At 37.0% G+C, this 18,327-nt stretch overlaps 3 protein-coding genes across 3 annotated transcripts; all 3 read left to right on the plus strand.

The window, feature by feature from the left end:
• The first annotated feature begins 796 nt into the window (after nt 1-796).
• Nucleotides 797-3,591, plus strand: Tsp_04252 (ubiquitin carboxyl- hydrolase 14). The gene is made up of 4 exons (XM_003375018.1): nt 797-882; nt 1,754-2,112; nt 2,334-3,163; nt 3,274-3,591. Exons 1-4 carry the CDS (start codon nt 797-799, stop codon nt 3,589-3,591), a joined length of 1,593 nt encoding a protein of 530 aa, XP_003375066.1.
• Nucleotides 3,592-5,325: 1,734 nt separating this feature from the next.
• On the plus strand, nt 5,326-14,111 carry Tsp_04253 (vacuolar sorting protein 9 domain protein). Its single transcript, XM_003375019.1, has 12 exons — nt 5,326-5,457; nt 5,557-6,148; nt 7,113-7,606; nt 8,223-8,694; nt 9,189-9,350; nt 9,406-9,680; nt 9,772-10,564; nt 10,622-11,018; nt 12,014-12,169; nt 13,217-13,289; nt 13,701-13,766; nt 13,839-14,111. Exons 1-12 carry the CDS (start codon nt 5,326-5,328, stop codon nt 14,109-14,111), a joined length of 3,885 nt encoding a protein of 1,294 aa, XP_003375067.1.
• A 290-nt stretch (nt 14,112-14,401) lies between these two features.
• Nucleotides 14,402-15,674, plus strand: Tsp_04254 (conserved hypothetical protein). The gene is made up of 4 exons (XM_003375020.1): nt 14,402-14,441; nt 14,684-14,905; nt 14,980-15,188; nt 15,216-15,674. The coding sequence occupies exons 1-4, from the start codon at nt 14,402-14,404 to the stop codon at nt 15,672-15,674; spliced, it is 930 nt and encodes a 309-aa protein (XP_003375068.1).
• The last annotated feature ends 2,653 nt before the right edge of the window (nt 15,675-18,327 follow it).

The following is an 18,327-nucleotide window of genomic DNA, read 5'->3' on the forward strand; positions in this document are numbered from 1 at the left end:
TAAAAAGAAAAGAAAATTATATTTTTCTTTAAAGTGTATTTTGATGAACTGCTGCTGATGATGATATTTTGATAAACTGTACAGTATACTGTAGAGGTTGTGTTTGTCAAAATTGGCGAGCAAATTTTCCAAGTGAAATTTACAATTTCAACACTCCGCGTCGAAATGTTTTCTGCGGCTAATCAGTTATGAATTATGATTTGCAATTTGCGTATAATCAGCGTTGCAGCTGTGTGTGTGTGTGTTCAGCGGTTGATTTATTTGTTGACAAGTTTTTGTCACATCAAAGTGATATCGATTTTCCCTTTGAATTTGCCATATCCAATGGAAATTGTTTTTCCATATTTGTCGTGGAGAAAATTTATTTGCGCAATTTGTCAAAAGATTGTCTCAAAGTTGACACTATCGCTCATTTGATAACGGCCGAGTGTTTGAAATTTATTGCTGCACAGTTGAACAAGCAGCTCAACGGTGATTGTTGTTTCGTCGTGGGTGGGAGGGAGAAGAAAAAAAAATATTCAAATGATTATTCGATTGCAAGCAACTGCTGCACTTGTCACTGTTGTACATTTGGAAACATGCAAATTTCCTTGCCGTTGACAATGCAAAAATGATCGAGAGTTTTGTTATTTTATAGAAAAAAAAATTTTCTTTTATCATTTTTGAAGAATACAGGAAATTTTATGATGTTATTTTTGACTGAAAAAACCATTTTCAAGGAAGATTGTAAAAGAGTAAAATTATTTTCATCATGCACAATGGGAAATAATTGGTCAGTTTGAAAAAAGGATCCAGAATGTTGCCGGGTCGGGGATTCGGCGGCGTGCATCGATGGACGAATCGATGCCGTGTTTTACAAATTGCTTTCACTTCAGGATCAATGTGAAATAGCCAATTGAAGCGTTTTATTCTTTCAATCCGATTAACATGTTTGAAAAATTTATTTTTTTTCTGAAAACCGATCATTTATGCCATGTTTGAATTGTTTGTGAGTCGATTTTAATCGCAATGTTTGTTCATTTTTCAATTTTGCATACGATACGTTATGAACTAATTTTTCTCTGCGAAGGAAGGCAGTTGAAATTTTATGCCATATTTGGGAGGAATTTAAATTCAAAAAAAAGGGAATACTTTTTCCTGGAATGATATAGAAATATTAAAGTTATTTTGTTTTGAATTTCAATAAATTCAAAATTGAATTACCTTAACAATTTTTGTAAAAGATTTGTACTTGCATTACTTTCGTAGCTCTTTACCGTACTCTGATCAGGCTTTTGTCGTTGCTTGCATTGACTTTGAATTTTTTGCGTTGTTCAAATTTGTTCCGAAGCGTGGCCTTTTATTTGATATTTCTTTATATATTTTAAATGTTTTTCTTTGGCAAACAAATTTTTATTTTTTCTTTTCCCCATGACCAGATATGACTTTTCGAAATTTTGAGGCATTTTTTATGGCATATTTGCGATTACTTCTTCACCAAATAAATTGTGTTTTATTTATATTTTTAGCTTTAACACTGTATTGTTTTTAAGTATTATTTTTTTATCTTTTTGTGTCGTTTGATGTATAAATATTTCTGTTGTGTGATACTGAAATTATGTATTGTCGCAGAGGTGTGAATGGAATGGCTTTTCAATCAGACGGAATCAGCCGTCAATTTTTCCATTGCTTTATTGTTTCTGTTTTTTGTTTGTTTTTACATCCATTGTTGTTGGTGATCAAATATGAATGAGAACTTTTAGTATAATTTCAGACTGATCTGCACAATCGTCACAATGAGCTCTCTGCGGGTGAATGTGAAATGGGGTAAGGAAAAGTTCGAAAACGTCGAAGTGGATTTGAGCGCAAGTCCAGTGCAGTTCAGGGCGCAGTTGTTCACGTTGACCGGCGTGCCTCCGACAAGGCAGAAAATACTGTGCCGTGGGAAAAATCTCAGACCCGACACCTGGGATGAGTTCCCCGTACAAGAGGGCAGCTTGATCATGCTGCTCGGTACGGCCGAGGAGTTGGTGGAACCGCCGGCACCGACCGAGCAGCCGACTTTTCTAGAAGACATGACCCCCGATCAGATAAGCGCGGTGATTTGTTCGAAAAGTGGTCTGAAAAATTTAGGTATACTTTTATTATAATAGCGGTTCATTTTACATCTAGTTAGTTGTATTCTTTCATTTACAAGCAAGCCTTTACATTTTTGTTGTTTTTTGTTGAAATGCATACTTGGAACAATTCAGGTTGTACTGTAATGTAAATATCTGGATGATCAAGTGTTGTAGTGTTCAAGATTTCAATTTGCTTTTTTACATTTCTGAAATTGTTTGTTGAATTTTGTTCAGGCAATACGTGCTATATGAACGCAACTTTGCAGTGCTTGAAAGCGGTTCCCGAGTTGGAGTGTGCGTTGCATAATTTCAGATCCACCACAGCCCATCCGTTCACCAAGGAAAATATGTTACCTCTTGTCATCCAACAACAGTTCAAACTGATGAATCAGCCAGATTTGACCGAAAGTGTTCCTGTGATGCTTTTGAACGCCATACACATGACCATGCCTCAGTTCGCCACGAAAGGCGAGGACGGTCGCCTGATGCAGCAGGATGCCAACGAGCTCTGGTTGGAATTGTTGCGCCGGTTGAAGAGCTTATTGCCGGGCACGTTGTTGGGCGTTCCCGATGCCAAACAGTCGGTGGTTGAGATGATATTCGGCGGTCGGTACAAAATCATCACCAAACGTGTCGACGAATGCGATGAACCGCCGGTCGAAACTAGTGAAGATTTTTTACAGTTGAGCTGCTTCTTGTCGTCCGGCGTCCGGTATCTGTTTTCAGGATTGAAAGCCAAAATGACCGAAGAGATCACCAAATACTCGGACAAACTGGGCTGCGATGCGGTCTACCAACGGAAGAGTGAAATTAGCCGCCTGCCGGGCTATTTGACCATACAGATTGTTCGATTTTACTACAAAGAGCGTGAAAAGATGAACGCGAAAATATTGAAAGATGTGAAATTTCCCATCGAATTGGACGTTTACGACCTCTGCTGTGATGAATTGAAGGAGAAATTGTTGCCGATGCGCGCGAAATTGAAACTGATGGAAGAGAAATTGCTCGAAACCGCTTACCAGAAGAGTCGAAAGACCCAAATTCCGGGCGACGAATTGAAAGCGGTAAACAGAACGATTGAAATTGAATTGTTGTGATTTTTAATTTTTTGTGAGCAAAACTGAGAAAAAAGGAGCAGAAACAAATCTGATTTTCTTTTTTTTTCCAAATCCAGGAAGAAGTAGCAGTATTGGATGAAGAAATTCCGTTCTCTTTTCCCGACGATCCTGGTTCCAACAACAGTGGACTGTACCGGCTTAGGGCTGTGCTCACGCACAAAGGTCGCAGCAGTAGCTCAGGGCATTACGTGGCTTGGGTGCTCAGTGACAGAGGCCAGTGGGTGAAATGTGACGATGATATTATTGAGCTTGTCACTGAAGAGGAAATTTTACGCTTGTCCGGCGGTGGCGATTGGCACTGCGCCTATCTACTTTTGTACGGACCCAAAGATGGCACGACCGGATATTTGCACCATATGGAAGAAATCGAATAAAATCGAATAACGATACCGAATGGGCCAACAAGATTTCCACTATGTCGCTGCTTTTTCTTTTCTGCTGCTGCTGCTTAGGTTTACTTAGTTTTCACTGCATCATCCTACTATTTGTATTTTATTATTTTAATTTCTTCCATCGTTCGTATACGTACATCTATTAATTTAATTAAACTTCATTTATTGTATTAATAATAGAATGAAGGTAAATTATTCTCTTTTCCTCGGTCCGGTGTGGTGTCGTTTCGTGTGAGACACTCTTCGAACAACAAGAAGAAACAACTACACTTTATCTATCATTCATTTATATAACTGTGCAGGCATTCATTTCTTCTTTCTTCTTAGAACATGCATACACACTAGGCAAGCTCTACTGTTTCTGTAAGCATGTTGCTCTCGCATTTAATCTTGGTTTTTTTTTCTTTTCTTTTCAGGAATCTTAACTATGTCATAAATTACTAACAAAAACGGGATGTTGTGCACAATTTGCTCAGTAGAGCTGTTGATTTCTTTTTTTTTGTAAGTTGATTAAGCAACTTTTACTGTTGATCTGTTGTTGGCTTCTTTCAAGCATGCAAGCTTTTTGGTCACGTTTATCGGTAATAATTTCGGTAAAATTCTTTTTTTTTTCTTTTATTTTTTCCAATGTCATTAGTTTTTTTTTGTATTTTCTCTATTTCTCGTGCTTAGCAGTTGTTTATTTGATAGCAAATAGGTCATTGAACGAGTAAAGTGCCTGCCTCTCTTTCAACTTCTCTTCTATATTGGAAACCGTTGAGTAGTAGTAAACAGGACTATCAAAAAAATATAATTTTTCCCACCTCTGACATTGGTATCCTTAGAAGTTTCTACAGTTGTCAAAGCTAGCAGTGTGAGGGATATTTTTTGTTTTGTTTTGTTTTTTTTTGCATTTATTACTTTTTGTCAACGTCGACAACTGAAATATGTATGCATTTTGTCACTGTTAACTTTTTTGCAATTTTCAAGCGCTCTTTTCCTGTGGTAAAATCGAGCAAACTCTGTGTTTTTCTTGTGGATGGAAAAGTTTTCATGAAATCATTTGCTGACATTTTGCAAAAAACACTTCCTTCGCATCTCTGATTGTGGCATATTTATTTTGCACTGACTGTTTGCATAATTCAGTAAATGCACAATGAGGAAAATGCTATTTACTGTACTCCAGAAAAAAAACAAATGAAATGAAATGTGAAATGTGTAATGTTTTTATTACTAATTTGGCATAATATTTGGCAAAAATTATGACTGTTAACGTATAGTTATTTTTTTTCTTCATCATTTACAACGGTAAGAGTAGCTTTCATTCACTTTTTCAATAAGTACTTGAAACGCTGTGCACATTCAGCATTTAAATATTTTGAAAAAAGAATTTTCGTTTTAAACATTCAGTTTAATAATATAATCAAGTTTGAATTTATCACTAGAAGTTATGATTTATTTATCTTGCAGCCAAATTGTTTCACATTTTCTTTCACACATCTTACTGTAGTGATAATTATTGGAAATAAAAATATTAATCAAATACTTTTTAGCTGAAAAAATTTCGTATCAAATTTATCATTTTTGGTGTTGAAATTTCATCAGTATTATACAGTTTTACTTAATAATACGGTTTTGGAAAAATAAGAATTATACCTGAGCATCTTTATAACTGTACTTGTGTATTTTTTCCGGCGCTTTTATTAAATTTTCATCGGCTCTGCTCATGATTTGACGATGCGTTATCAGAATCAACTGGTCGATCTTTGTTATCGGCTTAGGGATGAAAAATTGCTCGTCAATGCGGACATTGACTTGATTTTATGCCTAAATACGGAAGTGGAAGAGCAAATTCTTGAACTTGTCAAAGTGAGCGAATTAAAGTTATTATCAGTTGTCGTTGGAGTTTATTGATCATATTCTTATTGTTGATAATTTTATTTGATTCAATTTTTTGTTTTTTTTTAGATTTGTTGGATCCACTGCCATCAACATCGAACATTGTCCAAATTGCTGCAATCGCATCCCGACGCGACTGTGCAAAACGCTTGCAGTCAGCTTTGTCAACTCGAAAATGCGCATTTTTCCGATTCTAAAAAACAACTGGCCAACAACGAAACTACTGTCACCGAAATTTTGCGTCTTTTGCTGAACAGTAGCAAATTGGTCGCCACTGTTTTGCACTTTTTCGAATGCGTCGAGCCGAACTTGGCCGACGAATTGTGCTTTACCTTTTTCTGCAGCGTTTACGGCTCTTGCCAATTTGTGAACGATGAAAAGTGCCTTTACGCTGTGCTATGCGACTTGATGCGATTGCAATTTTCCCATTGTGAAGGGGAAAATTTGCGTCGCATGCTCCGCCGTGGCAGTGGCGCTTTTTGCAAAATGTACCGTCTGGCTACTGGGAGTCTGTTTTCGGTCAGTCTGTTCCTGGCGTCCGCACTTTACCAACCGATCATGCAGTTGATCAGTCAGAACGAGCAACTTCTGGAAATTGATCCCACCAAAGCTGCCATGAGATTTTCTGCCACTGAGAAGTTGGCCAACTGGGGACTTGAAGGTATGTATAGAGTTGATCATCGAGTTTTCTTCTTCTTTTTCCTCTTCGCTTCAAATGGGCTTACATTTGAGCAAACTTTTCACTTTTCAAATAGCTTTTTTTTATTGTTTTAATTTTTAATTTATGCATTTGTTTACTGAAGCGTGAAGCGGGAAATGACGGATGCTTTTCTGTTTGCTTCTTATAGAAGTCATTTCGGTGAATCACCACTGATCATGTGATACGTTTTTTTTTGTTTTTGATCCTGAATTCAGTTTTTTGTTCATCACATGATGCTAATTGTTAGATTTGGAAATTGTCATGTCAAATTTCTTCTTTTTTATTCGTCAACCAGATTTTGAAGATTGTTTGAATTGGGGCGGCAATTGGGGTTTTCTTGTGAACAAACAGATTGAATGTTTGTTTCCTTTGTTTTTCTTTTTTTAATTTTAATTTAAAATTGTTTTACTGGTTTGAAAATACTTAATTATGTAATTTTATTAATTGTTTTTGCACGTTAAATAAAGCACAAGATTGGATTGTTTATTTTTAGAATATTAGATAATGCATAGTCTATTGATTGGAATGATTTTTGAAAAAATTTGAGACTGTAGTGTTTCAGATCTATTGGCTTAGTATATTGATGGAAATTCCAAAAAGTATGAATTGAAGGTGTTCTTTCAAATTATGAAAACAAAAAGTGCCGTTTCATTTCCTGAATTTTCACTGTTTTACGATTTTTGCTTTAATTTAACAGTTAATTTTTCTTTTTTTTTTATTCATCACTACCTTTGGCAAATTTACTGTAGAAATGGAGTGTAAATTTCAATCATTGAAATGCAGTCTAGTTGGTCAGTATCAAGTCAGCGGTGATAAATTGTGTTTTTTGAAATCAGGGCACATTATCTTAATTTTATTGCATGTTGTTTATTGTTAATTTACGAAATGGATTTCAAATGATCAAGTTGTACATTTTTAATTGTAGGTTCTTTGCAATATAAAGAAAATATTGCAAATTACAGAAAAATTATTATTCAACGTTTGGTATTGGTGAGCAACAATTTTATTCAATCCATTCGAGATAGTTTGCATTGTTTCCCGGTTCCTTTGGCTTGGCTTTTGCGTCAGTTGCATTTTTTCTTAAGCGACTGTTTGAAGCTGACCACGTCGGAATGCGATCAAATTTGCACCGAACTAATATTCAGTTATATAATTTGTCCGGCAATCGCCAATCCCGAAGCTTTTGGCATTTTGTCCGACACGCCGGTCAGTTCAGTGGCTCGCTTCAATCTGATGCAAGTTGGGCAGATTTTGCAAGCGTTGGCCGTCTGCCCTTGGGATCGTTTGGATTCGAAATTGAACGATCTGTACAGTCAATTTGACACCAATTCTGTCCACATGCTCTACCGGGCGATTTTGTCCGACACCGTTTCCATACCGTTGCACAGGTCCAATTTGGACGATATCTACACGATGGAGGTGAAGCTGGCTCGTCGTCACGCGGCTTTTTCAACTGACGAACTCAACCAATTGGTGAAGCGCAATTGATTTTATTAATTTATTTATTTATTACATAAACTTGAAACAAAACAAAATAGAAAAAAAGATATATATGTATATATTGTTCCATTTTCTTTTTCAGTTGAATGCTTTACGTCAGGTGGTAGAAAATTCAAGTGCGCCTGCTGGTCTGGAATCTTGCTGGCAAGAGTTGAAGCAGCTGTTGAATTCACTACCGACGACAATTTTGTTGCCTTCAATGAATAATAATAATAATAATAATAATTCAACTATTGTTCAACAACAACAGCATCGAACACCATCGAAGCAATTGATCGACTTGACTGAAGCAATTTCTTCTTCCACTTCACGTTCAACAGTCCAATCATCGACCACCACTCGCAGTCGATCATGCATGAAACGTAACTTGTTTATCTGCCTATTTATTTATTAAAAAAAGAAAATTTAAATAAAAGAATTTCCCCCATCGATAATATTTAAATATAATTTTATTGTTGCAGTGACGAAACCGTTGGCAACGATGTCACTTATGAGAAGTCCATCGGAAAGTAACGTGCAAAATATACCATTGCAGCAGCAGCAACAGTCGTCGTCACCGCCAGCTTTGTTCTCGTCAACGGCAACCACAACGGCGGCATCGTTGTTGTCAGCACCGACCGGATATCCGGATGTATTTTTATTCGCCATCAGCGATCCTCAAGAGCCGGTAGGTCTGTTTGGTGAGGAGAAATTCTTGTCAATGATGCGTCAGATGAAATACGGCCGGGAGGAGAGCTCTTGCAACGCCAAGCGTACGAGATTCATGCTGGCCGTCGACTCGGACTCACTCGGCGCCAACAGTGACCAACTGGACGAGGTGGCCAGCGACGAACAACGTTCCGACTGTTCCAGCGCCGGACAGCTCACTGACCATGCCGATATGTCGGCTTTGAACGACAACTTTTCCGACGTCGACGCCGTACCCATGTCGGCCAACGTCAGCGGGCGCGGTTCTCCAAGCATCTCCGGTCGAGATACCCCTTCATCTGTACCAGCCGATCAGAACGGTTTGTTTAATTTATTATTCATTTTGGCCCACTTTATTTATTATTAGGGTTTTATTTGAATTATATGAATGAATGAATGAATGTATGTATGTATGTATGTATGTACATCTTTGGTTTAATTTTATTTCATTCACTGCATAAGAAAAAAAACATAGTGCTTACCAGTAAAGGTCAGTTATAAATGTGTAGCATAATTTGAAAATTCTGTAGAATGCCAATAGAGGAAATAGGCATATAGATGGATAGGTGAAGAAAGAGAGCGAGAGAGGTGAGGATGAGAGAGGGAGGAAATGTTTGTTTGCCAAACTGGACCGATAGCTTTTGATTATTTAATCAACAGTGTAAACTGCTAATGATGGAATTTATTTTAATTAAAATTATGTCGTATAAATATGAGGGAGTATTTGAGCTTGTTACTGGGAGTTAGTCAAATACAGGCAATCAAGTGAAAAATATCAGCAGCTACTGTTTGATTTTCATCTTGTATTTTTCAGATAACGCTTTTGAAGTGAGCAGTCAGAGTCCTTGTGGAAGCGGTGACATGCGTCAGAAGACCAGTTGCTGCTCACTGCCGTTGCCGACGATGAAAGCCAACGCCATGGAAGAACGCTTTGGAAAATTTGCAATGATGCCAACGCGGAACCGAGAATGCCACAGTAAAATCTTGAGCGGAATTTTTACTTTAATTGGGATGGAATTCCTTCATTTCAGGAGATGAAACCCACTCTATGGTAAGTGACAGTTGGTCTACGGATGTTTTGGCCAGTGATTCGGAGTTTGGTGGCGATGTGCAGCAATCGCAGTTGCCGTTGTCGTCAGCTTGGTTGCCCGACATTGTGCCGTGCCCTGCCCCGCAGGCTCCGCGTCTGGATTTGATATCGGAAAAAGCGCAACATATGCACACGAGCGCATCCGTCGGCGATCACAGCGACACTTGGTCTGTGGAAGCGTCCGATTCTGAAAATGATCCAAATCAACGGCTTAGGGTAAAAGCAGTGGATAATTTTGTAATTATTCCAAAAAAAATTAACCATTGAGAATTTTTATGTTAATTTCTTTTTGCATCTCCGGGTGCAGGATATTGAAAATGACGTGTTCCAATCTGTTAGCGGTGTTGGTGAAAATTCTCGTCATATTCTGAAATCGCCAGTATCGGACGACGGTGATTCAGTGTCGGAACAAGGATTGCCTTGTGCGTGCCAGTCGACGAAGCCGGTTCATCGACAATCAAGCGGCAGTTCGTTGTATTCAGAAATTCCAGACGAAGGGAGCAGCTGTGGAGCTGGACCGTCGTCGTCGTCTTTGTCGTCTGGGGCATATTTGCAGCATCGCCCTAAGCAGCAACAACAACGAACTTGGAAAACAGTCCCTGTGCAAGAATTGTCGTCATCATTTCGACCATATTTGAATGCAACGAGCAGCAACAGCAACCACAAATCTTGCCCTGTCGTTGCTGATGGCAATTATCCGTCGGTTTGCTTTCGCGCCGGTGGCGATAAGGTGGACGAACTCGATCGTGAAGAGGTGTCAGTGGTTTTCCACAACGAATCTGCAGCTATGCCTAGCGGCAGCAGCAGCAGCGTCGTCAGGACAACGCCCACTGCTGCCGTCGGATTTGGTAATAGTAGCAACAATTTGCGCACAAATTTTGCCACAACAGTGGCGAAAAAATTGTCACCGCATGTCAACCGTGTAATTGGTCTTCGAGGTTCATCTTTCTCTTCTCCGTCAATAGCAGCAACAACAGCATCCACTGCTACTGCTACTACTACTACATTAACCACAAATGCCGATCTAGCAGCACCATCTTCTTCCATTGCTGGTCGTGAAGGTCTTTTCAGAGGATTTCGTGGATTGAAGCCACTCCGAGGTGAAAATATTTGTTTTTATTGTTGTGTTGGTGTTTGTTAATTTTTATTTTCACCAGGTCGAACACCAGCTCGTAACGTTACCAGCAAATTGCTTGCTGGCAATGGTGAATCTGCTGCAGGTTCGTCGTCAGTTCAAGGGGAAAGTGCATGCGATTCGGCGGGCGGTGCACCGTTTGCATCGCGGGACTATACCGCCGAAACCGGTGACCAGATTTTGGACAAGTACCGATGTATGGCTCTTCGAAATGATGACGAGCCTGGTGGTCCAACAACGACTACGACCACCACCCCTCTGGAACCACTGGTGCAGATGGACGAGGATACTGCTAGACCATATTATGATTCGAACAATTTGACCGAATGCCAAGCTTTTGTCGATTTGAAGCGCAAGCTTCGCCTCATACTGAGCACGGTCGACGTTGACACATTACCTGTGGTTACATTCAGACTGAGGTAAGAAAAATTAAAAATTAAAAAAAATACATTCATTTCAACAGTGTGTAAACTCTCATGTGTGTATGCGTGTGTGTGTGTGTGTGTGTGTGTGTGTGTGTGTGTGTGTGTGTGTGTGTGTGTGTGTGTGTGTGTGTGTGTGTGTGTGTGGATGCATTTTATTATTTCAATACTTTTCTTTGATCAGACGCATACAGTTCAAATTTATGAAGAATATATGACTGAAATTTGTATGAATGCAGTTTTCAGTGCACGCACATTCGTATTTTTCATTTCATATTGATTTTATTGACACTGTAATTCGTTATTATTTATTCTATTTTATTTATTTCTTAATGGAAATGTTGCGAACATTGTCTGCATGTGCGCGGGTCACGATGATTGTGCATGATGTATGCAGCTATTATTATTATTATTATTTATTCTGATTTTCCGAATGTTGAATAAGAAAAGAAATGAGTTATTTTCTTTTTCATTATTCTTTATTTTTTTTAATTTTCAAATATGCTGAAAGCTTGCTGAAATGGGGGATTGATTGATTTGAAGAAAAAGAAGCTAAAGCATGAACGATTGTTTGATGATCAGTGTGCACGTATATGTGTATCTGTGTGTGTGCGTGTTGTATTTGATTTTGACCGGCTGTGAATGAAATTCCATGACGTGTATCTTCCATTTTTGTTTTCTGTATTGTCTTTTGAAAAATAATTTTTCATTTAAATTAATGCATATTTTTCTGTTTTGTTGTTTGTTGTTTTCTCTTCTGTTCTTCATTCAACAAATGTATGTTGTTTTTATTTATTGAGAAAATGCACGAAGAATTTTTCATGGAAAAAAACGGCGGCAATTGCGTATATATTATTCAATACTTTAAAATTATTCTGTTTTTTGTTTTGTTTTGCTTTTTGATGATTGAAATTTAAGTTGAATATGAATGCAGGAACGTATATATGTGGTTTTTTTGTATTTTTAAATTAATCGATGAAATTCATATTCAGCCAGACATGTTCATCTCTGCAGCAAGTGAAAGAGCACGACGAGTTGAAGCAATTCTTGCGCGTGCAGTTGGCCGAGACGTTGATCAGCGAACGGATGTCGCTTTGCGTTCAAATTGAAGACGCTCTGAGAACGTTGTCCTATTTCGATTCGAAAGGGTAGAAAAAAAATTAATTTAAATTATCATTTATTATGCATATTTTATTATTATTTGCGATGCAATTGAAAATTCAGTGTACGCAAATTGTTGAAAACGATGCACGAAGAGCACGGTCGACGATCTGCCTATGTCAATTACGTGCAGCAGTCCAAGTTGTCCTTGTTGCAGTCGAAAATGTTCATAAAGAAATTATTGAATCGTATTACCAGGTGAATATGATTATGATTATGAATTTTTCTATTATTATTATTGTTCATGTTCTTGTTATAGTTGTTTGTTTTGTTATACTTAAGTTAGTCGACAGTAATTTGGTTTTTGAGTTTTTCAAATTTGCTTTTGCTATTTAAATTAGCCGGCCATTGGAGTGAAAATTGCTTCTTGTTAGCATATTCGCCAGGGTGTTGCAAACGTAGCAAATGACTGATTAAACATACTTGCTTTCATTTGATTATCTGACAAAATTGTCCGCAAATACGGGTGTGGGTAATGGTTTAAATAGTTGCAGTTATTATTATTTAATTTTTTTATTATACATTATTATATTTGTATATCTGGTTATTTATTTATTAATTTATTTAGAGAGCAGAAGATAACAATTCACTCGGTGGTGGAATTTTGTGTACGATTTTATCTTGAACAACGATTCGATTCACAAATCAAAGCTTTCGTTCATGAATTCCAACAGTTGCAGCTGTTGGACGAAAAGACGCATCTACTTTCAACTTTTCTAACCCATATCTATTCTTCTCTCCAAGCGGATTCCCTCTGGAATGGTATATTGAAATTTACTTTTACATTTTTATTCTACAATTGAAATACTAGGCTGTACAAGTGATCAATTGGAATGGATTCGATTATCCATTGAACGTATGATCACGGCCAGAATATACGTTTCTGCATTGTATCCAAACGGTGAAGTGGACGCCATGCGAGACAAGTATGTTTTCTGTTTTTTCTTTTGTTTGGTCAGAACATGGTGAATAATTTTAATTTATCAATTCAATGTTCAGTGTTGATTTATTTAATTTCTATTTTGAACGTTCAGATTGTTTCATCAAACGGTGCAAAGACTTGGTGATTTGATCACTCCGACTCACAAGAGTCTGGCTATACCGACGGTATTTTTTTGAAAAAATTGTTTTTTCACTTTTCTATTTACACCAGCGTTTTTCAGACGGGCTTCCGCGAAATATGACACATTGTTTCCCCTTTTAAATGTTACCAGTAAACAATTAAGTAATTCTATTAGCTATATTCGTTATACATCTCATTGGAGTAGCCATTATTCATTTCGGGTTAACTAGATTATTAGAATATATCGTGTATGCCTGAACAGCAGCTGTAAGTCATTGATAAAGAAAAAAACATTTAAAAAAATATACAGGGGTTCCGCGAAGATAAAATTGTGAGAAACGCTGTATTACACTGACGTTGATGGTTATTTGTAATAATAATTATAATAATGGATTGTGTGCAGTTTTTTGCTTCAAATTCAAAAATATCTTATTTACTTTTTCTGTATTATGTAGGAATACATTGCTGAATGCCCGTGGCCCTCAGCTCAAGCTGAAATTCTCAAAATCAACGTCTACAAGGTACAGTTGAATTAATTCTCTCTTCAGAATTTGTAACATGCATTATTGATATATAATACTTGCTTGTTTCAGTCAGCTGGAGACAAAGTGAAATGTGTCCGACGGTGCTGCGAGACTATTATGCATCTTTTACGTGCCTCGAACGCGCAAACACCAAGCGCTGACGATATGGTTCCACTGGTTGTGTACGTTTTGATCAAAGCCAATCCAGAAGCGTTGCTGTCGACAATTCAATATGTGAATGGATTTTACAGCGGTCGCATGGAAGGTGAAGAAGCTTACTGTTGGACACAGTTCTGTTCGGCGGTGGAGTATATAAAAATGCTAGTGGACGATGGACTTTGACTTCTGAGGAGCAACGTATTTTTGCCTGCTTTTTATTTATTTATTTTATTGCTGATTTATTGTATATGTGAATGTGATCAGTTGGAGAGAGTGATATTGTTTCTCTGTTTGTTTTCGGTGCTCACGTTGGCAAGAGCTTAAACGGTAATAATTTTCTTCACGCTGCCATCGTCACGGCGTCAACCTGTGTGATATTCTTGCCTGGAGCTAATGCTTTTACTTTTGCAAAATTTATCACTGTCAGTCATATTTTTTTCTCTAATTATATATATATCATTATCATTATTATTATGCAAAACAGCGGCAGAAGCATCATTGCTGCTGTGCTTGGTTTTCAGATTGTTCGCAAAAAAGGGGTTCAATTTACTTGTGAAAATTAAAATATGATGTGAAATCTTTTTTTGAAATGCCGCAGTTGTTTATTTGCTGTTTTATCCGTTTGCTTTCGACGGTTGATTATATATCGTTTTCTTTCTGTTTACTTGCTGTGCTCTTTTTATGCATGAAAAGAATATGTTTGTTGTTGTTGTTGTTTTTAATTTTTATTTTCATGTGAAAAGTGTTTGTTGAAGAGATGCGCAAAATGGCGGCGGAAGAAGACGAGCCCGGCATCCCCAGAGCCGCTTTGAATCGTGTTATACGTGAAACGCTTCCAAATGCTCGCATGAGCAACGACTTTCGCGACGTGTTGCATCTTTGTTGCATGCAATTTATAAAGCACGTCGGAGCGGAGGCGAATCGGCTTTGTATGAATGACCAGAAGAAGACCATCAACAAAGACCATCTATTTCGTGGTAAATTGCTTATTGTATATGTATATAATTGGATCAGTTTTTCACAAAAAGAATACAAGAAGCATAATTTTTAGCTGTGCAGAATTTGGGCTTTGGTCCGGACTATTTGGACGCGGGTCGGTCCGTTTTGGATCTTTGTGATGAAGAAGCATCTCGACGATTGAAAAGGCAAAATTCCAGATTGGAAAAATGTGGTATTCCTGAAGAAGAGTTGCTCAAATTGCAGCAGCAGCTTTTCGACAAAGTACCTTATCTCATCTCATCTCAAGAGCAATGCTTGTTTGTTTGTTTATGGTTGTTGGTTTTTCAGGCTCGTACTGAGCAAGCGTCGGCGAATCAGTTGCAAACTGCTTGGTTTCAACAACAATGGCAGGAAAGCATGCGTCAAAAGCAGTTGATGCCACCGCCGCCTCTCCCACCGCCAGTGAAGCCATCGTTAGCGGCGGCGGCAGTAGCAGCGGCAGCAGTTTCCTCTTCTCCTCCTCCTCCTCCTCCTCCTTCTCTTCCTCATGCTGCTTCTCCTCTTCCCTCTTCTTCTTCATCATCACCATCATCATCTGTTTTGGTGACGTCGACGTACTCATCGTCACAGTCGACATTTGCACCTTTAAATTCAAATTCCACCCTAACAACATCCGCATATTCATCATCGACAAGTGCACCAACAATATCTGCATCTGCTGTTTTACAGTCAGTTTCAAAAATGAATCACAAAATATGGGAAATGCAAAACAACAACGACGCTGACGACGACTACGATGCTGCCTAGCTAGCCAACTTTGTCTTCTTTATTATGTCGGTCGGTGTTCGGCTTACAATTTGTTTTTTTGCGTTGTTTATTTATTTATTTATTTCCTCTTTTTGTTTACTACTGCAAGTGGTGCTTTACTACTCCTGCTGCATGTGGTTGCTGAATCCCAAGATTGAATATTATTATTACGACTTGCTTTAAAAAATGACAAAAATGTAAAACAGCATATTTCCAACTGTTTTTGTTCATCAAATTGGACGGTTTTCTTCTTCTTTTTTCAGTCATTATTCTTGCTATATGATAATAATAATAATAATAATATAATCTCCTCTTGAAAGCCCGGTTGTCTGACTGCGTGCTCGTGCATCTCTGACGGGTCGAAACATATAACTGGCTGTTCATTGTTTGAAGCACATTTTTTGTACCTTTTTTAAAAAAAAGTATTTCCTTGTTTTTTTCATTTATTATTTATTTCAGCTTAGCCTTTGATGTTACTGGCCCAGTAATTTTTGACATGCAGTAGTTTCTCGTCATTATATTCTGAAGCAACATTATCTCATAGGATATTGGCACACTATGCATCTCATATGTTTTCCCATATACATGCATGCATGGCTGTTTCTTCATATTTGTATGTTTGTTTACTTGAAGGGCCACATATATTTGTTTGAACATACTGACGTACATATATAATATAAGTATATTATAATACTTGCTGTCTTGCCGTTCATTGTAATAATTAATGAAAATGTTTTTTTTCATTAAAGTTTCAATGGAGCTTTGTCCTGTGTGACATTGCTTTTCTTTGAATTGATTTATATTTCGAAATATTTTTTTTTCATTTTTCGTGACTATAACGAGCGGACTTTGCTTTCTTTCACCCCTGTTTTCTCACTTTCTACCGGCTCCATTGTCGTAAAGTGGCTTTTTGACATTACGAAACAAATACACGAAAAACCATAAGGTACAAAACTATTTATTTTAATTATACAATAACAATGAACAACAAACAACAATAATAATAATAATAATTATTATTATTATTATTATGTTATTCCTGAACAATAGACACCATTGAATTGTTCAAAAAAACCAATTGGATGAAGTTTTATGCATATATTAAAAGTTCAGGCTAGTGGTGAGCTATATCTATCTGCAAAGCAAGCAAATCTCAACTTGTTTACCAAAATTTTCATGCAAATTTTTGACCGTGGCCTTAACTTGCACTTACTTTGCAGCTATTGATCACTATTATAAATATATCTAAAATACTTTGTTTAAATTGCATTTCAATTCTTAATTCAATAATATTTCCTAGTCAAGAAAAAAATAATAATTATATTATTATTGAAAAGTTCTAACTCATGTAATTTCTTTGCTGTGATTTTAGGTGAAAAGTCGTGAAAATCATTATTTGCTCAACGTAGTGAAATGCAACCACCACAGTAGGACTTGTTTACGAGAAAACGTATGCAAATTCTCATTGCACTGCAATGCGTACGCTTACGTGCTCTAGTGCCATAAATGTCAAAAGAAACAACTGAAATGTGGAACAGAGAAAAATAACATTAAGTTCAAGCATATTATAAAAACTGAATTATGGAGACTAATTTAAAATTTAAAGTACTGTAATATACAGTATATAAGTTGCCAAATCACAGATAAGAAAGTTACAAAGTAAGAGACCAATCAGAGGAAAGCGAATGTTGTACCCGTGGTTAATTGGATTTCAGTGATTTTATATGAATTATAGCGCCGCACAGCAACAGTACAACTGAACCAAACTGCATCCAGGTAAAAATTTTAATGATAAAACATACATTCCTTATGTTTTGCATGAACTCTACTATATCAAAGCAATTTATTTAAGCATTTCATTTGAATTGTAACAAACATTAAAAAACTAGACAAAGTTCCCAATTATATATATGTAGTACAACCATGAGTTGTGTCAAAAAATACAATTTCAATTTGTTATTAAATTCCTGCGTCTATGTATAACTGTGGAATTGTTCAATGTTTCCATTTGCACTTGCGTTTTGCATTGAATTTCATCGTGAACAGAGCAGATTGAATATTTCTAAGTGATTTCTATTATGCACAATAGTGTTTTTCATAGAGAAAGTTATTTAACTTTACAATCGTATTATATTATTTTTCAATTTCACATCATTGGAGACATTAGGTAAATTAAACTTTTTATCCAGCTAATTTTGTCGCAGTTATCGCACAGTTAGTTTGCTAATATTTTGGTGAAAAACTTTCTGCGATGAGTTACATTTATGTAGGGCATTTTTGAAATTTGAAATCTCAAATCCAAAGATGCGGAGGCGTGTTTTGACTAAGTCAATGTTTTTGTTATGGCGTTTTCTGCCAGATAGTTTATATTTCAACTGAATTGTAAACGTTAAGGTCATTTTTCAGTTTTCAAATAGTCCTTATTGTTAGAATTGAACAGTGCATTTCTCCTGTTGATTGCGACATAGGTTAGAATTTATCCTCACCAAGAAATTCCAATGCACAAAAACCGGTTTCCAGCGCTGCGTTATGCAAATAAGGATCGCCATAAAAGGTGCCTTATCGTTAGTTAGGGTGCACTTGTTTGTTTGACTTACGTGATTAACGGTAGCGTTGTAAAACCGCTCTCCTGTGTACGAGACGCTGATTAGTT

The sequence above is a fragment of the Trichinella spiralis genome (genome assembly GCF_000181795.1).
Source record: "Trichinella spiralis strain ISS 195 chromosome Unknown Scfld5, whole genome shotgun sequence".
NCBI lineage: Eukaryota > Metazoa > Nematoda > Enoplea > Trichinellida > Trichinellidae > Trichinella > Trichinella spiralis.